This window comes from Microcebus murinus, chromosome 26 (assembly GCF_040939455.1).
Source record: "Microcebus murinus isolate Inina chromosome 26, M.murinus_Inina_mat1.0, whole genome shotgun sequence".
In the NCBI taxonomy this organism is placed as follows: domain Eukaryota; kingdom Metazoa; phylum Chordata; class Mammalia; order Primates; family Cheirogaleidae; genus Microcebus; species Microcebus murinus.
In genome coordinates this window covers 13,581,630-13,600,801 of record NC_134129.1, presented here as the reverse complement: position 1 = coordinate 13,600,801, position 19,172 = coordinate 13,581,630, and the positions used below count along the sequence as shown (strand labels likewise).

General features: G+C 44.6%; 2 protein-coding genes across 3 annotated transcripts in view; one reads left to right on the top strand and one right to left on the bottom strand.

Annotated features, from left to right (window-relative positions):
- Positions 1-663: 663 nt before the first annotated feature.
- On the bottom strand, positions 664-13,630 carry NOA1 (nitric oxide associated 1). 2 transcript variants are annotated; one of them, XM_075997855.1, is made up of 7 exons: positions 12,406-13,600; positions 11,392-11,556; positions 9,679-9,884; positions 6,678-6,809; positions 5,792-5,908; positions 2,344-2,464; positions 664-1,126 (listed from the first exon to the last, which is right to left on the bottom strand). In XM_075997855.1, exons 1-7 carry the CDS (start codon positions 13,514-13,516, stop codon positions 927-929), a joined length of 2,052 nt encoding a protein of 683 aa, XP_075853970.1. In that variant the 5' UTR covers positions 13,517-13,600; the 3' UTR covers positions 664-926. The 2 variants fall into 2 exon arrangements, with proteins under 2 accessions (XP_075853970.1, XP_075853971.1); XM_075997856.1 differs by lacking the exons at positions 664-1,126; positions 2,344-2,464 and adding an exon at positions 2,843-4,383 and having other exon boundaries at positions 12,406-13,630.
- A 419-nt stretch (positions 13,631-14,049) lies between these two features.
- The window catches only part of POLR2B (RNA polymerase II subunit B), a 34,314-nt gene continuing 29,191 nt past the window's right edge, over positions 14,050-19,172 (top strand). Inside the window, exons 1-2 of the mRNA XM_075997854.1 lie at positions 14,050-14,216; positions 16,355-16,427. Coding sequence (XP_075853969.1) covers positions 14,198-14,216; positions 16,355-16,427 — 92 coding nt within the window. The 5' untranslated portion in view covers positions 14,050-14,197. The remainder of the gene's footprint in view (positions 14,217-16,354; positions 16,428-19,172) is intronic.

The following is a 19,172-nucleotide window of genomic DNA, read 5'->3' as shown; positions in this document are numbered from 1 at the left end:
ATAGAAAGAAATTAATTGGCCAACTAAAAATATATAGAAAAAATTAGCCAGGTATGGTGGCGCATGCCTGTAGTCCCAGATACTCAGGAGGCTGAGGCAGGAGGATCGCTGGAGCCCAGGAGATTGAGGTTGCTGTGAGCTAGGCTGATGCCACGGCACTCACTCTAGCCTGGGCAACAGAGTGAGACTCTGTCTCAAAAAAAAAAAAAAAAAATTTCTCCAGTATCTGTTCTTCCCTTCCTTCCTTAAACCGCCCTGCCTCCCAGCAGTTTCCACTTCCTCCCACATTTCCCAGTGTCCTTGTGGGTCGGTGTGGCCATGTGACTTCATCAATGGACTGCGTAAACCAATGTGTGCAACATCCAGCTTTTCCCCCTTTGAAAGAGGGAAGCCGCTTACTCTCCACTCTTTCCCCTTCTTCACACTTGCTGGGAAAGGACGATGAGTCGGGCAACCACGTTAGACCGACCTAGACCTAGAGATGGAAGCCACGCAAGTTGGATCCCTGGATGACTTCATGGAGCAGAGCAACCTATTCACTTGTATCTTACTTATAAACCAATGTATTATTTTTTTCATGGGACTGTTAACTTGCCCTGTCAACTGTAGACTCCAAATGACAGAAATGACATCGGGACTAAAAAAAAAAATAGTGGGAGAAACTTGAATGTAGCAGGCCTTTTTATATATATGGGTGACAGACACATACCACATACATACTCTATAAAAAATATAACTTGTATTTACAAGCTCAGTACATTATGAACAGGCACAGTCCTGAACAGTTTAAAAAGGTCCACTGTTAAGATCTTTAAACAGGGTGGGGGGGGGACTTTATTATTATAGCTGTATTTATCAATAACACAATTTCAACGTATATTCGTTATGTTCAATAGAGTTACTATCCAGCGTGAACAAAGCCAGCCTCATCCTTTCTTCTTCCGCAGATTGTACACAAGGGAGGGCGGCTTCTTGGTTTTATAGGCCACACTTCTCTTGATGCGCTGTCCTTTGATGTTGACGATATGTGGCAAGAGAGGGGGCCGGACCGTTAGAGCTGTCCCTTGAGGTGTGTAGCCTCGGAGGTGCAGTCTGTCCTTAACACGAGGTGTTACTGCAACCCAACCTAGGTAGACGTGACACAGAACACAAAACGCTCTTAGCAGCCAAACCAAAGCTAAAAATGTAGCATCAAAGAAAGCTATTGCTCTCTTCCCCTCCCCTCCCCTTTCCTCCTCCCCTCCCCTCCCCTCTCCTCCTCCCCTCCCCTCCCTTCTCCTCTCCTCTCCTTCCTCCCTCCCTTCCTTCCTTGATAGGGTTTTACTCTGTTCCCCATGATAGAGGGTACTGACATGATCATAGCTTATTGTAGCCTTGAATTCCTGGGCTCAAGCCATCCTCCTGCTCAGCCTCCTGAGTAGTTAAGACTACATGTATGCACCACCATCCCTGGCTAATTTTTAAATTTTTTTATAGAGATGGGATTCTTGGTATGTTGCCTAGGCTGGACTCAAATTCCTAGGCTGAAGCAATCTTCCCACCTCAGTCTCCTAAGTAGCTGGGACTATAGGAACACACCATCGTGCCTGGCTTCAATCTATTTTTTAAAACAGTACACGATGCATTTGTGAAAAATACAAATTTATTTTCAGAATAGTTTGCATTTTATGAATAAGCTACTAGGTTTATTATATATATTCTTAAATATGCCTTAAAATAATCAGCTTACATCAGTTAAGGCATATCTCTATAAAAATGCACTCAAGTCGTAAGTCTGCTTTATTTGGTCTTTAAAAAAAAGTGGGGTTGATGGGCCGGGCGCGGTGGCTCACGCCTGTAATCCTAGCACTCTGGGAGGCCGAGGCGGGTGGATTGTTCAAGGTCAGGAGTTCGAAACCAGCCTGAGCAAGAACGAGACCCTGTCTCTACTATAAACAGAAAGAAATTAATTGGCCAACTAATATATAGAGAGAAAAAATTAGCCGGGCATGGTGGCGCATGCCTGTAGTCCCAGCTACTCGGGAGGCTGAGGCAGGAGGATTGCTTGAGCCCAGGAGTTGGAGGTTGCTGTGAGCGAGGCTGACACCACGGCACTCACTCTAGCCTGGGCAACAGAGTGAGACTCTGTCTCAAAAAAAAAAAAAAAAAAAAAAAAAATGGGGCTGAGAGCCTGAGGTGAGGTAGCCTGGGAGGCTGAGGCACAAAGATCACTTGAGCCCAGGAGTTCAAAGTTGCAAGTGAGCTATGTTTTGGGCCACTGCACTCCAGCCTGGGTGACAGAGCAAGACCCTGTCTCATAAAAAAAAAAAAAAAAAAAAAAAGAAGTGCTTGGGGCAAAATTACCTGCAGAGGAAAACTTGATGTCTGCAACTGCTTCAGAATCCCCAAGTCCTTCTGGTAATATAATGTCTTCAGCAACAAGAGACGGAAATTCTGCCATTCGTTCTTTTCCACCCATTGGAACCTACCAGTTAAATAAAATAGAGATGTTTGGAAGTTCAAATTAAATTCCCTCTAATATTAAATAAGTCACTGATAACATAATTCCATATAGTTATCAAGAATAAAATCCTTATAAACATTCAACTGCTGAAAAACCTCGAGTCACTTCTAGGGTCAAATAAAAGGCACAGGTGCTCTCTGATGAGGTGAAGTGTATGTTGGCCCAGGGCCAAGGACCACATGTTGGGCCTGTGCCTGGCAACAACCTCTTAGCCCCGTTAGAGCCCCCCACGGGCAACAACCTCTTAGCCCCGTTAGAGCCCCCCACGGGCTTTATGTAGAGTAATGTTGGACAATGAAGGTAAGGACCTTCCAAATACCTTAGTTCTTTTTTTTTTTTTTTTTTTGAGACAGAGTCTCACTTTGTTACCCAGGCTAGAGTGCTGTGGCATCAGCCTAGCTCACAGCAACCTCAAACTCCTGGGCTCAAGCGATCTTCCTGCCTCAGCCTCCCTAGTAGCTGGGACTACAGGCATGAGCCACCATGGCCGGCTAATTTTTTGTGTATATATTTTTATTTTTCTTTTTGAGACAGAGTCTCACTTTGTTGCCTAGGCTAGGGCGAGTGCCGTGGTGTCAGCCTAGTTCATAGCAACCTACAATTCCTGGGATCAATCCGTCTGCCTTAGCCTCCCAAGTAGTTGGGACTACAGGCATGCGCCACCATGCCTGGCTAATTTTTTGTATATATATTTTTAGTTGATCAATTAATTTCTTTCTATTTTTAGTAGAGACGGGGTCTCGCTCTTGCTCAGGCTGGTTCTGAACTCCTGACCTTGAGCAATCTGCACACCTTGGCCTCCAGAGTGCTAGGATTACAGGTGTGAGCCACTGCGCCTGGCCGAAATACCTTGGTTCCTATAGGCATGGCCAATGAAGATTGATCTTTGTTCTTTACAAGTTAAGGGTCAATGTATAATGGATAAGATTTAGCTTTTTTTTTTGAGACAGAGTCTTACTCTGTTGCCCAGGCTAGAGTGAGTGCCGTGGCATCAGCCTAGCTCACAGCAACCTCAAACTCCTGGGCTCAAGCCATCCTCCTGCCTCAGCCTCCCGAGTAGCTGGGACTACAGGCACGTACCACCATGCCCGGATCATTTTTTCTATATATTTTTAGTTGGCCAGCTAATTTCTTTGTATTTTTAGTAGAGACGGGGTCTCGCTCTTGCTCAGGCTGGTCTCGAACTCCTGAGCTCAAGTAATCCTCCCGCCTTGGCCTCCCAGAGTGCTAGGATTACAGGCGTGAGCCACCGCGCCCGGCCATGATTTAGCTTTTGTTAATAAATGTTTCCATGAATGAATTCGAAGTAACTAGGTGATTATTGAGCCATTAATAATACATCTCCTGTAGTTAGCACTAGGGACACAAACATATAGTTTATAACACTGTCTCTGTCCCCAAGGAGATCAGAAGGGATAAATAACGGTGTAAATAAACACAAGGTAAGAAATGTGATGTGAGGCATCGATAAGTACACATCTGTGGTAGTGGAGGAAGGAGTAATGTGTTTGGGAGAGGAAAACATTAATGAAGAAATGTGATTTTGAGAAATGAGTTGAATTTACTCAGTGGAAAGACATGCTGTGTAATAAGCACAGGTACAGACAGAAACTGGAAAAAGGATGATGAGGACAGGGAACTGTAGCTTAATTGTCCAGAGGATGCTACTTGTGTGTGTGTGGGGGTGTATTAATGAAGAGGCTGTCAGTAGTCTTATACTTCGCTCAGTAACGTGGAACTACCAAGGATTGTAAGCAGGAGAGGAAACAGAGATAAGAATAAAAAAAGAAAGAATGTGACGTACTTTCTATTTGAAAACATCTCTCTAGTGCACGGTTTCTCCATGACCCAGCAGAGCAGGGGAGAAGAAGTGGAATAATCTGTAAAATATGGGTCTGGTATTAAGAACCCAGGAGTAGTGCAATTCGACTGAGACTAGGGCTTTTCAACCACTACTGACATTTTGGATTGGATCATTCTTTGCTGGGAAAGGCTCTTTGCAACGCAAAACGTTTTGCATCGTGTGTGGCCTCCACCCACGAGATTCCAGCAGCATCCCCCAGCTGTGACGAAATCTGTCATTTCTCTTCACTTAGAATCGTCTAATATGACTTTTTGCGATGATGTCACTATCGGGCACTTAAAACGTGGCTGCTGTTACTAAGGAACCATATTTTAAGGTGTATTTAATCTTTAAAAAAAATTTTTTTTTTTTTTTGAGACAGAGTCTCACTTTGTTGCCCAGGCTAGAGTGAGTGCCGTGGCGTCAGCCTAGCTCACAGCAACCTCAAACTCCTGGGCTCGAGCGATCCTCCTGCCTCAACCTCCCGAGTAGCTGGGACTACAGGCATGCGCCAACATGCCCGGCTAATTTTTTGTACATATATTTTTAGTTGGTCAATTAATTTCTTTCTCTTTTTGGTAGAGACGGGGGTCTCGCTCTTGCTCAGGCTGGTTTCGAACTCCTGACCTTGAGCGATCTGCCCGCCTCGGCCTCCCAAAGTGCTAGGATTACAGGCGTGAGCCACCACGCCCGGCCATCTTTAAAATATATTTTGTTTTTTTTCTTTTTATTTATTTATTTTTTTTAAGCTAGTCAAGCGTGGTTGTGGGGGGAGACAATGTTAAATCAGCTTAACAATAACCCACAACCCTCGGACCAACTTAAAATATTTTTAAGCTAAAACATTTTCTTTTTTTTTTTTAAATTAGAGGCAGGGTCTTGCTCTGTTGCCCAGACTGGAGTACAGTGGTTATTCATAGGCACGATCATAGTGTACTGCAGCCTCAAACTCCTGGGTTCAAGCAATCCTCCCACCTCAGCCTCCGGAGTAGTACCTGGGACTACAGGTGTGTGCCACTATGCCTGGCAAATTTTCCTAAATTTAAACTATTTATTTTTATTTTTTTAAAAATTTAAAAATATAATTCTTTTTTTCTTTTTTTTCTCTCACCTAGGCATATAACAGCAGAAAAACTAATATATTTAAATTTAGACAGCCACATGTTGCTGGTGGCTACCATATTGGAGAGTGTAGTCTAGAGAAAAAACAGCTCTATGGCTATTCTGGGGACCAGTCCAAATCAACATGCCTTTTCCTACGGAGCTATTTTGCTTTATAGCCAGAATCCACAACGAGAATGAGGTGAGAGGAGAGCTAGCTAACAGTGTAACAGATGGTTGTGTCCAACAAAGGCTTTCTGTACAGAGCTATGGGACCATCACAGTATACACACACACACACACACACACACACTGTCAACTGTGCAATCATCGCGTTGCCTTACCTGGAGCAACGTGTGGCCCGCGTGTTTCTGATACACATCATCTGCCCGGTCCAAGGAAGTAACATGCACAGGGAGGAGGTTGGAGGCTACAACTGTAAACCAGGCTGACTGGTTTCCCTTACGGAAGCAAGAAAGAAGTTATTTTCTCCAGCAAAAAGCTTGGAAAACTTGCACATTACAAGGTACGATCAGTTAACAAAACAACAAGGCACCGAATCAAGCTCCCTTTGTAGGAACTGGCATGGCAGCAGCTGCAGTCAAATTATATTAACGTGGAAGAGAAGGGGCGTGATACGAAAGCGGTGCATTTCAGTAATTCATTCACGGAAAAGGATGACTTCTACAGAACTGTTGATACTAATTAAGAAAAACAAAATGTCTATTATTAAAAGCAAAAAGGACATGCTATCTGCTTTAACTGTCTCTGTGTAAAGTTAGGTTTAAAACATTAACATCTCATAGGCTTTAATGAAATATATACAAGTTCTAACTGTAAGGCCAAATTTCCAACAAAGTATGAATAAACATGAAATCCAAGAAATGTCTGGTAGTGAAGGCCTGTAAGTTGCCGGACATATTCATGTTTCATTTTCCCTTTTCTCCTCACTTTGGAAAAACGAAGAGCAATTCAATAGACACCCCAAAATCCCCAGATGCTATGTAAATGAATACTAAAACGTGTATATATAAAAACATACATATGGAATATAAAGAAGTGTGGAATTATTTTAATGCATATTAACCATATACCTAAAGATTTCATCTTATGATATGCATGTGAAATAAAACCATAAGATAGAGACAGCATCTCATCTTAAGTGCCAAGCTGCATGGCATGCAACATCCCGCCGAAGATACAGTTTTTAATGGTACACACTTTCCTTACCTGCAGGAAATCTATGCGGCCTATGGCACCCAAAAATAGAACCGTTCCTGGTTTAAGCACAAAAGTTCTCGGAACAATGGAAAGTGTCGGCAAAACAATGTTTACTTCTTTTTCTGTTAGAAGATTTAAAATCTGTGAAACAAATGGCAGATTTTTTAGAGAATTACTTTTATTGAAAATATCATATAATTTATAGAAGATCAAAAGTGATTAAAAAAATACTTCCAGACTTCACAATAAACTGAATTATGTCTGGCTTTGTTGCATATAAAATTTACATAGATTCTTTCTGTCAAATTAATCTCAATTTACTGGTGTTCTACTTTTTTTTTTTGGTGTTCTACTCTTGTTTTACAGCTTATTCTTGAGTGATGGCAAAATAACCTAATGGGATGCTAATGGCAACAATATCTCTCAGATGTCAAAATTGGTGTCAACCTAAAAACACTGCTGGGTTCACCACCAAGATAGAAAATACATGTTCTTTGCTCAAGGCTTTGGGGCAGTTTTCAGCTTAAAGTAATGGACTATGCAACCTCACGTCATAAAACAGTCATCCCATTCTAGGACCAGGTAAAGAGCTTGAAGAACCTCTTTTCAAATTCTGGTCTTCAATTTCCTTACTTCCTCCAAACATTCAGCAGAAAATAAGAGAAAGTTATGAATCCTCTGTCTTCTGAGAATAAAAATTTCCTAAAGAGACTAGAGAAAACAGAAAAGGAAAGGCAGAAAGTATAAGATTCTGGTAAGATTTAAGGAATCAAAATCTGGTTAAGGCCGGGTGCGGTGGCTCATGCCTGCAATCCTAGCACTCTGGGAGGCTGAGGCAGGCGGATTGCTCAAGGTCGGGAGTTCGAAACCAGCCTGAGCGAGACCCCATCTCTACTAAAAATAGAAAGAAATTAATTGACCAACTAAAAATATATATATACAAAATATTAGCCGGGCATGGTGGCGCATGCCTGTAGTCCCAGCTACTTGGGAGGCTGAGGCAGGAGGATTGCTTGAACCCAGGAGTTTGAGGTTGCTGTGAGCTAGGCTGACGCCACGGCACTTACTCTAGCCAGGGCAACAAAGTGAGACTCTGTCTAAAAAAAAAAAAAAAAAAAAAAAATCTGGTTAAAAAAAACAATAAAGGCGGCAAAAATTGGACCAAAAACCTGTGAACATGGTTCTTAAGAATAACAATTAAAAGAGTCTATTACTTCCATTTCACAAGACTTCCTTGGTTCAGTTTGGGCAACACAGGTTTAAGGTATCAAATAAATATATCTGTAAACTGACACAGAAGCAAACTGCCAGTGCTGAGAGACTTTTTCTTTTTAAAAATTTGAAGGTCTCCTCCTGCTGGCTAGAATATTTTCATATTCTTGTCTTTCTGATCCAGCTGTTTCACAGAGAGTATATGACTACAATAACTACTATCCCTGACCTAACTAAGTCTAAAAGAGAAGAATTCATGAATTTAAGGTGATAGAACATTATTAGAAAGCAGTCCAGTTTTACTCTGAAGTTATAAACTGCTAAGGAAGAAAAGACAGCAGCAGCAATTTTTCTAGGAGGATCATAAGTTAAAAGAGGCTGTGCATGGAGGCTCACGCCTCTAATCCCAGCACTTTTGGAGGCCAAGGCAGGTGTGCTTAAGACCAGCACAAGAAAACCCTGTCTCTACAAAAAATACAAAAATTAGCTGGGTGAGGTGGTACATGCCTGTAGTCCCAACTACTCAGGAGGCTGAGGTGGGGGAATCACTTGAGCCCTGGTGTTCCATGTTGCAGTGAGCTGTGATCATGCCACTGCACTTCAGCCTGGGAGAAAGAGCAAGACACTGCCTTATGAGGAAAGGTCTACATGATTCTATGACATGGGACACCAAATAAAATACAATTCTGAGAATGAAATTTGTAAGTGAGCCAGATGAAAGGAAAGTACCTAAGAAACCAGTGTTGTTTCACAGGGAGGTACAGAGATAATTAGAAGAGTTAGCACGGGTGGTTCAGTGGTAGAATTCTTGCCTGCCAGAGATAATTAGAAGAATTAGAAACTGGTCAGTAACCACATTCAAAGGAAGTCATTAATCAGTCTGTTTGGAGAGTGTATACTGGATAAACGTTGGAATCAATGACTTGGATGAAGATCAAATATGCAAACAACAAAATGTTATGAGATATAACGAATACTTAACAGAATAGAATATAGGCTGAGTTTAACAACACAAAATCAAAGTTACTCATGAGATCCTGCAATTGGATTAAAAAAGATGCATAGGTGCAAGACAGGCGGAAGTTAATCCTATTCTAAATTATGCTCATCTGAGAGCACTAAGGTCTTAGTGTCATACTTTAAGAACTAAAAGAGATTAGAAAACTCTCTGAAAAGAGGCTTGGGTCAATGAATAAATAGCCTGTCCCTCAGGGAGACCAGCTGTAGGAAATGAAGACAATAATCTGGATTATGTCAGCACAGTAAACATTCACTGTTGGGTGAACTAATGAAAGAAAAGGCAGGGATAGGTGAGGAAGAGACAGGACATTACACTTCAGGAGAATGTTCAGCTACATACAAAAAGCAAGTCACAGACCAAATGGGTTCCCTTGGGAGGTGACTTGACATTGCTTCAGTTAATGCTGAGTCCCTCTTTACTGCAGCTCAGGCTGGATGACCTCTGGTTAGATATGTTATAGAGGGAATTCAAGTATGGACCAGGGAGCTGGGCTGCAATATTATGTATGGTTTCTTCCAACCTCAAAATCTTGGAATTCTATAAATGTCTGCCTAAGGTAACAACCACAATGATAAAACAAGCAGATTGTCAGAAATGAAGTCTACCAAATGGGATAAAGAACTTGATGGCAGAAAGATTCATCTTTTAGCCAAGTTTATGAATGAATCAGAACTGAGTCTTAAATGAAGTATACCTCTTTTCCCATTTTCTGCCAATGAAAACAGTAATACCTGTGCAACAGAAAGTAAATGTTTCTAAAAGAAATCAAATACATACACAATTTTCTTTTGAGATCCCGGGGGTGTCATAAAACCAGTGGGCATCTTTCACGTCTTGTGCAGTCAATTCTACCTGTTTGGTAGGTTTGGGTACCTCCATAACAGGCTCATTTTCCATGTCAAAGGCAAGTGAATCGGGATCAAACTCAAAGGTAGCTTCACCCTTTTGTTCTTTTGAATATAAGAATGTTCTTCCAACTCTTCCTGGAACAAGTTATATTAAGGTTATTAGTCACTCTTTTTTTTTTTTTTGGAGACAGAGTCTCACTTTGTTGCCCAGGATAGAGTGAGTGCCGTGGCGTCAGCCTAGCTCACAGCAACCTCCAACTCCTGGGCTCAAGCAATCCTTCTGCCTCAGCCTCCCAAGTAGCTGGGACTGCAGGCATGCACCACCATGTCCGGCTAATTTTTTCTATATACATTAGTTGGCCAATTAATTTCTTTCTATTTATAGTAGAGATGGGGTCTCGCTCTTGCTCAGGCTGGTTTCGAACTCCTGACCTCAAGCAATCCGCCCGCCTCAGCCTCCCAGAGTGCTAGGATTACAGGCGTGAGCCACTGCACCTGGCCTTAGTCACTCCTTTAATGCTTTTGACTCCAGACATAATTTTTATGTTGGCCTCAAATAAGTTACTAAGATTAACTACAGTGCACGGAAGTAACTACCATGATACTTTTGCTTTGCTTTTTTCCCCAAAGGCAGTGGGGGCCAGACTCTTGCAATGATGAAGTATGTAGCTGGCTGTGTACATTTAATTAATTAACTAAGTTAGTAGAGATGGGGGGGGGTCTTGCTATATTGCTCTGGCTGGTCTTGAGCCCCTGGCCTCAAGTGATCCTCCTGCCTTGGCCTCCCAAAGTGCTGGGATTAAAGGTATGAGCCACCATGCCTGGCCTATTTAGTTTTTTTTTTTTTTGAGACAGAGTCTCACTCTGTTGCCTGGGCTAGAGTGCCATGGCATCAGCCTAGCTCACAGCAACCTCCAACTCCTGGGCTCAAGTGATCCTTCTTCCTCAACCTCCCGAGTAGCTGGTACTACAGGCATGTACCACTATGCCCAGCTAATTTTTTCTATATATTTTTCAGTTGACCAATTAATTTCTTTCTATTTTTAGTAGAGTTGGGTCTCGATCTTGCTCAGGCTGGTCTCGAACTCCTGACCTTGAGCCATCCACCGCCTTGGCCTCCCAGAGTGCTAGGATTATAGGCGTGAGCTACTACGCCCCGCCTAGTTATTTTTTTAGAGAGGGGGTCTTGCTCTGTCACTCAGGCTGGAGTGCAGTGGCATGATCATAGTTAACTGCAGCATCAAACTCCTGGGCTCATAGGATCCTCCTACAGCGGCTTCCAAAACAGCTGGGACTACACGCATATACCACCACACCTGGCAGGCTGTGTACATTAGGGGAAGGTGGGTATTAGAAATCAAACTGTTGTTAGTAAAGGAAAGCTAAAAAGATATACCAAGGAAAGGGACAACCTAATTTGAAGCTGCTCCATGGAGTCAATAACCTTTACCACCTGTACTGGTATGGTTGGTTTTCCAAACAGTAGCCTTGCCTGTAAAGGGCCTCTTTGTTCCAGAATGAGGAAGGTAGTCTCTCCCTACAAAAACGGGCTAGCCTCAGACAGCTGCTTTTAGGTTGCCCAGCAAAGAATTTTAGCACAGAAACAACCAACCAACCACAGGTTTTCCCAGAGGATGCTTACCTATTACATAACCATGCTTTTTCAAGACATTAAGTTTATGTTGTTCTTGCTCACTAAGATCTTCTTCAGCTTTAGTTGCATCTTGTTTAAGTCTTTTTTGCCTTTCAAACATTCTATAAGGAGTTGGGTTGCAAATAGGAAACTTCAGAAGGTTTAATGTAGTACCTGAAATATGAAAGAATGCATACATTTTTAGAAAAGGAAATAAGGGGAAGAAAACAAACATTTTTGAGGCTTTACACTATGTTGGGTACTGTGATAAAATAAGTTATTCCCACTTTACCAATAATGGAATAGGTTCAGAGATTGGCTCACAGGCTAATTGGGAATTTGAATCCAAAATATGCAGGCTTGATTTCTTTTCATTTTCATCACATTACCATGCAGTATAAAAGCAATTCTGTGTATAATTCAACCAAAGTGCAAGACAGAGAAGAACAGCTTACCAAACAAAGTTAAACTCTGGTTTTAAGGGAACAAATGGGGCAATTTATCAACTTAAATTCAAAACATGGACCTATTTTCCAATTATAGAAATTTCTTAAAGTCACAAGACTGACGTTTCTTCTCAACAAAGCCACTCACCATATTGCCTCGATGAATTATTTAAATATTATTCACGCATAGTATACTGGTGTCATACGAATAAATGCAAGATGTGAAGAGTAAGGTTGAGGGAAGGAAGTTCAGAGAGCAAAAAGGAAGCATGACTTTCTGGAAAAACATATAAAAGAGTGAGCTACATGAGAAATCAACAGAGCAGGAACTTTGCTTTGTTCCCTGGTGTCTCTCCAGAGCCTAGTGAGAAGTGCTCCATAAATATTTGTGTTAGAAAATTACTAATAGAATACTATTTCCAGTCTATCCATAGATTTTTTTTCCAAGCAGTAATCTGACACAGACGAAAAGCATGACCAAAGTAGGGAGAGAATTTTTAAGGGGAAGGTTCCAGGAAGCCCGTGGTAGACATTAAGGATGTCCCAGGTGCCTGGGCCACGACCAGAAAAGACTCACCTGGCCAGGAGGAGATGGTGGCCCTGTCGATGGCCTCGGCGCCCTTGGCGGTGCAGTAATCGGAGCCCAGCAGCGTGTTGAAGAGAGTGGACTTGCCAGTGTTGGTGGCGCCCACCAGGTAGACGTCTCCGCGGTAGCGCCAGGAGCGCTGCAGCGCCGAGATCAGCTCTTCCACGCCGTAGCCAGTCTTGGCGCTGATCAGACGCACGTCCCGCACCACCGGGCCGCACCTGCTCGGCGGATCCGGGCTCTCCTCCCCGTCCGGTGGCCCGTCCCGGCCGGGGCGCTGTGGCCCTTGGTGGCCAGGGGCCAGCAGGAGCCCGGCGCGGGCGCAGTCGCCCCACAGGCGCTCTCGGAGCCGCCGCCGGTAGCCGGGCGCATCCTGGGGCAGGAGGTCCACTTTGTTGCCCAGCACGATCACCTGCTTGGGGCCCACGAGCGCCGGCAGGTCGGCCAGCAGGGCGTCGGGCAGGTCGAGCAGGTCCACCAGGTAGAGCACCAGGGCGCGCCCGGGCCGGCGCAGCGCGCCGCTCACCAGCTCCAGGAACCGCGCGCGGCTCAGGCGCAGGCGCAGCGCGCGCCGGTGGTGCACGAGCAGCCAGCAGCGCTGGCACACGGCCCGCGCCAGCCCGCCGGCCGCCCGCGCCGCGCCCAGGAACTTCTCGCTGGGCAGGTAGCCGGGCGCGCCGGGGTCCTGGCAGTGCAGCTCCGCCCCGCAGCCCGAGCAGCTCACGCCGCTGGGCGGCACCGTCGGGTCCGGGCGCCCCACGGCCGGGTGCGCCTGCGGCCCGGCTCGCGACGCCCGCCGGCGCCTCTCCTGCAGCCGCCGCTGCCGCTCGTCCTCCTCCCCGCGCCGCAGCTCGCCCAGCAGCTCCTCGGCGGTGGGCGCGGGCGCCGGCTCGGGGACGTACTCCGGGAACAGGAAGCGCTCCGGCGGGACCCCGCTCGCGCCAGGGCCCCCGGCCTCCGCGGGGCCGCGGCGCAGCTCACGCCCCGGGGCCTGCCAGGGGGAGTCGGCCGCGCGCCGCCTCGCCCGGAGCGGCGCCCCCAGGCCGCGGCGCGCCCGCAGCACCCGGCCCAGCAGCCCGCGGGCGACGCGTGCCGGCAGCATGGGCGCCCCGGCTCCCGGCGAGGCGGCCCGGCCACGTGCGCGCGCGCCCGCGGCGGCCGGAGGCGCGCATTTAACTCCGGACGGAAGCCCGGGGCCACCTGGGAGCTGTCATTTGTCTCTCGCCACACTCTCGCTCACCTCGCCGCTAGCCCCGTGAGTTCTCGCGATAAAAGACTCCGAGGCCGAGAATCCACTTAAAGCGGCAGCAAAGACCCCGCCCCCCTCCCCCAAAAGGACCTAGACTGAGCTGGACGGGCTGAGGGGTAGGCAGTGCCTCGGGTTTGTTCAGGTTCAGGCTGCTGGTTCAGCGCGCCAGTGCTGGAATAAGACGCCCTTGTTTGTGCAATAGCATTGAAAAAAGAATACAAAAACTTTCACAGGCTGAATTCAACCCTCCGGTTATACGAGCTTTCGTCTCTCTAGTAGCCACTGCCGACGGCGGCCCACATTGTGCGCGTGCGCAACTCTAACCCGGGCCCAACCTTCCGCCACACTTTGCGCAGGCGCAGATCTTCCCTTGGCCTCTTCGTGGGCGGCCTTCGGTGTGCGACGCACAGGCTTCTGGGAAGGCAGGAGGCGGACATCACCTCGCTCGTCTCCCGCTGTGGCAGCTGGCGGCTTGTTCCCGCCGCTCCACCTCTGTGATTTCGAGAGTCAGGGGCTTGGGAACCGTTTGCCAATATGTACGACGCGGATGAGGGTAGGTGGCCGCACAGATCACGCGCCGCGGCGGCCCATGTGCGCAGGGAAGCAGGGTGGATTGGGGGCTTGGGGCCTTCCCCAGCGCTCGCCGCGCGAGAGTCCGCAGTCGTGTTCCCCGCGTCCCCCAGGCTGGGCTCGGGGCTGGGGTGGCGAGGGCTGGAGGGTGGAGGGAGCTGGGAACAGAACGCGGATGTTCCCAGTTGGGCCGATCCTTGCTTTGTCCACTGTCTCGTTGCGTTAAATGTGACACCGCATTCCCGTATTGAGATGGCGTGCAAAACCGTGAGACAGGTTCCTTTGTTTTTGCCTTTATCTGAAGCAAAGAACCCGTTTTTTTAATTTTTGTTAAGGCCACGGTTGGCCTGTGCCAGGCGTTGTGGAAGGCCCTTGAAAATACACCGGGGACAAAGAATATTGGGGAAGGGGGGAGGATTTGGGTTAGTTTGACATTTCTTCATGTTGTCTTAAGTCTAAATAAATTCTTTACTTATATTTCTAAATATTAACGGGGTACAAATGTTTTTGTTACATAGCTTTCACAATGCTTTAGTCAGGGCTGTAGGTGTGCCCATCACCTGAATAGTGTTCATTGTACCTGTTAGGTAGGTTTTTTTCCCCCCTCCCCTTCTCTCCTCGCCCCCTTTCTTGATTTCCAACGATTATTACTTCTTTTTGTGTCCGTGTGTGCCCATCAATTAGTTCCAAATTATTAGGGAGTACATGTGGTGTTTGTTTTTTCATTCTTGAGATACTTAGGATAATGGTCTCTAGTTCCATCCAAATTGCTGCAAAAGACATTAATATGAACTAATGTTCATATCTTTTTATGGCTGACTGGTATTCCATTGTATATATACCACATTTTGTGAATCCACTCATGAATTAATGGGCACTTAGGTTGATTCCCCATCTTTGCAATTGTGAATTGTGCTGCAGTAAACATTCGAGTGCAGGTGTCTTTTTCATAAAATGACTTCTTTTCCTTTGAGTAGACACCCAGTAGTGGGATTTCTGGATCGAATTGTATGTCTACTTTTAGTTCTTTGAGAAATCTCCATACTGATTTCCATAGAGGTTGTCCTAATTTGCAGTTCCACCAACAGTATATAAGCATTTCTTTCTCTCTGCATCCACACCAACATCTCTTGTTTTTAGACTTTTTAATAAAAGCCATTCTAATAGGGGTAAGGTGATATCTCATTGTGGTTTTAATTTGCATTTTCCTGATGATTAGTGATGTTGAGCATTTTTCATATGTTGGCCATTTTCTTTTGAAAAGCTTCTGTTCATATCTTCTACCCACTTTTTAATGGGGTTGTTTGTTTTTTCTTGCTGATTTGTTTGAATTCTTTTTAGATAAATGGATGTTAGTTCTTTAGTGGATGTATAGTTTGGGGATCTTTTCTTCCATCCTGTAGATTGTCTATTTGCAATAGATCCTCCCACCTTGGCACTCTATGAGTGCTAGGATATAGTCGTGAGCCACCACGCCCAGCCCGAGCTAAGTTTTCTATTTTTTGTAGAGATGGGATCTCGCTCTTGCTGGAGCTGGTCTCAAACTCCTAACCTGAAGCGATCCTCCTGCCTTGGCCTCACAGAGTGCTAGGATTACAGGCATGAGCCACCACACCTGGCCCAAAACCTTACACTTTTAAACCTGTTTAAACTTCTCTGTATCATTCATATCTGTGTCTAGAAATTGATTAGCATCATTATATTTCGTTTTCTTTTTAACTATGTCAGTGGAAGAAAAATTCAAAAACTTTTTTAGCATAATTTTTTGAGTGCTTTCAGGTACATTGGCCTTTCATTTTTTGCATATGCCATCCTGTCTTTCATTGTGGAGTCTTTTGCATAGTTATTTTTTTCTATTTGGGATACTTTTCTCTCCACTCTTACCCCTTTTCCCTGATTTACTCCTTTTGTAACATGAAGTGACTGCTCAGCTTTTGGGAAGTCTTCCCTGACCTCGGCAGGTCCTGGTTAGGGATATTAGAAAATTTAGAAATTTTAAGAAAGAGCATTACTTTTTATTCAGCAGAGAGTAAATATGTTTCTGCTACTTCAAGTCATCAGAACAAGATGTTAACTAGTGGCATCTTACCACAAATAAGTATGATATTTTTGTTTTTACAGATATGCAATATGATGAGGATGATGATGAAATCACCCCAGATTTGTGGCAAGAAGCCTGCTGGATTGTAATCAGGTAAGGTTGGACCAAACTGAGTAAGCTTTTAGGCACAATAGATTTCTTACTTATTCTTTTCTTGATAAGTAGATGTCCTATATGAATATGTTGCATGGGAGTCTATCATCTTATTTATATATTTAACTTTTTAAAGTATTTCAGACTTGCAGAAAAGTTACACAAAGAATTACTTACACACTTCACCCAGATTTCCTAAATGTTAACCTTGTGTTACATTTTCTTTGTCTTTTTCTCTCTTTCTGTATATAATTTTTTTCTAAAACATTTGAGAGTAAGTTGCAGAGATAAGGACATTCTTTTATATAATCATAAAACAGTGATTAAATTAATATTGACATAATAATCTTATTTAATCCACAGACATTACCCAAATTTTACCAGTTGGCCCACTAATATTTATAGCAAAATAAAAAATATTTTTCTGATCCTAGATCCAGCCTAGGATCACATTATGGATTTAGTTTTCATGGCTTATTCTTCTGTCTCCTTTAATCTAGAACAGTTCCTCAGTCTTTTTTCTTTTTTTGACCTTAACATTTTTGAAGAATACAGGGCAGTTACGTTTAACTAATTATTTATTTATTTCTTGAGACAGAATCTTACTCTGTTGCCCAGGCTGGAGTGCAGAGATATTATCATAGCTCACTATAACTCCCAACTCCTGGGCTCAAGCGATCCTACTGCCTCAGCCTCCTGAGTAGCTGGGGCTACAGGCATCTGCCATCACTCCTAGCTAATTTTTTTTAAAAAAATGATTTGTAGAGATAGAGTCTTGCTATGTTGCTCAGACTGGTCTTGAACTCTTGGCCTCAAGAGATCCTCCCTCTTTAGCCCCCCAAAGTTCTAGGATTACAGGTGTGAGCCACTGCACCTAGCCTAGTTTCTTTTTAGAGTGCCCCTCAGGTTATGTTTATCTGATATTTTCTCATAATTAGATTCCGATGATTTAGTTTTGGTAGAAATGTACCATATTAGTAGGCACATTTGTTCCATTTTTGGTAATGTTAATTTGGTTTTCTGGGTTTTTTTTTTTTTTTTTTTTTTGAGACAGAGTCTCACTTTGTTGTCCAGGCTAGAGTGAGTGCCATGGCGTCAGCCTAGCTCACAGCAACCTCAAACTCCTGGGCTCGAGTGATCCTTCTGCCTCAGCCTCCCGAGTAGCTGGGACTACAGGCATGCGCCACTATGCCCGGCTAATTTTTTTTTATATATATATCAGTTGGCCAATTAATTTCTTTCTGTTTATAGTAGAGACGGGATCTCGCTCTTGCTCAGGCTGGTTTTGAACTCCTGACCTTGAGCAATCCGCCCGCCTCGGCCTCCCAAGAGCTAGGATTACAGGCGTGAGCCACAGCGCCCGGCCTGGTTTTCTGGTTTTTCATTATTTTAAATAGGTAAAGTTATGATGGGTTGTATTTCAACCCAAATTCTAAGTGTAACTAAAATGTGATAGAAGCCTTATGTAGGTAAGAAAAGGAACTTATAAGTCCTAAAGTAACAACCTGTTGTGTTAGCATGTTAAATGCTTATAACTTTTCTCTCTGACCACCAAATTCAAAGTTGCTTTCTAGATAGTGACAGGATGATGGATGCTCACTGAGCCCCATCAGCTCCAAGGTACACACCCTCTTGAATGGCCCTCCCTCAAAAGCTTTTCAAAGAATACATGCTTCTGACATTCTGCCAGTTGTATTTGGAGTATAACTAAATACCTTTCTTTCTTTCTTTTTTTTTTTTTTTTTTTTGAGACAGAGTCTCACTCTGTTGCCCAGGCTAGAGTGCCATAGCATCAGCCTAGCTCACAGCAGCCTCAACTCCTGGGCTCAAGTAATCCTTCTGCCTCAGCCTCCCGAGTAGCTGGGACTACAGGCACGCACCACCATGCCTGGCTAGTTTATTGTGTATATACACAATTTTTTAGTTGGCCAATTAATTTCTATTTTTAGTAGAGACGGGGTCTCGCTCTTGCTCAGGCTGGTTTCGAACTCCTGACCTTGAGCAATCCTCCCGCCTCAGCCTCCCAAAGTGCTAGGATTACAGGCGTGAGCCACCGCACCCGGCCTTATAGTATAGTCTTCATGAAGGAAATTGCCCCAGCCATTCTTTAGGCTGTTCTTACACAAAGATGGGTGTGTGCTATGTTTTCTACCCTGGGACCTCACTTCTAACATTGGCGACCATAGTTTACTGGATCAGGGTGGGACCTGGACTCAAAGCCAGCCAATTTGTAGGCCCTCCAGCGACCTGTTTTGTGACCTGATGATGCCCAAACGAGGGGCTGGTGATTAGTTGGGCTGTGCATATTGTCTCAGAAAAAATGCTGTGAGGATGAGGGGGTCAGCAGTTATTAGGGAGAGAGGAGTAGAAGCTCACGGATAGAAGATGGCTGGGGTTACGAGGTAGGGGACTTGGGATGTGGAGGGGTGGAGGGGCAGCGCCTCTAGGGAGAGGTGATGAGATCATCGTCAGGGTTGTGCTGGATCTTGGAGCTTTTCCAGCCCTGTGATGCCCAGCTATGCAATGTTCCTGGGTGGTAGCAGGGAGTGATCTGTTGAGATTCTTCTTGTACTTCCATCTACTTGTATCTTTATTATGTATCTCCTTCCTCATCCCTTACCCAAAAAATATCTGTTCCTTGTAAACAGTAATACCTACTCTTTTAGATTTTCCATCCTTCTTTATGGTTTCACTGTTAGATTACTTCCATTTTTTTTTATTTTTTATTTAAAGAGATGAGATCTT

What these genes read in the sequence shown, in the direction of transcription:
- NOA1 (XM_075997855.1), bottom strand. Translation starts at nt 13,516, where the DNA reads ATGCTGCCGGCACGCGTCGCCCGCGGGCTGCTGGGCCGGGTGCTGCGG. An exon ending in AAAGCATGGTTATGTAATAG is followed by an intron (nt 9,885 to 11,391) that starts GTAAGCATCCTC and finishes AACTTGTTCCAG; the next exon opens with GAAGAGTTGGAAGAACATTC. An exon ending in CATCAAGTTTTCCTCTGCAG is followed by an intron (nt 1,127 to 2,343) that starts GTAATTTTGCCC and finishes ACGTCTACCTAG; the next exon opens with GTTGGGTTGCAGTAACACCT.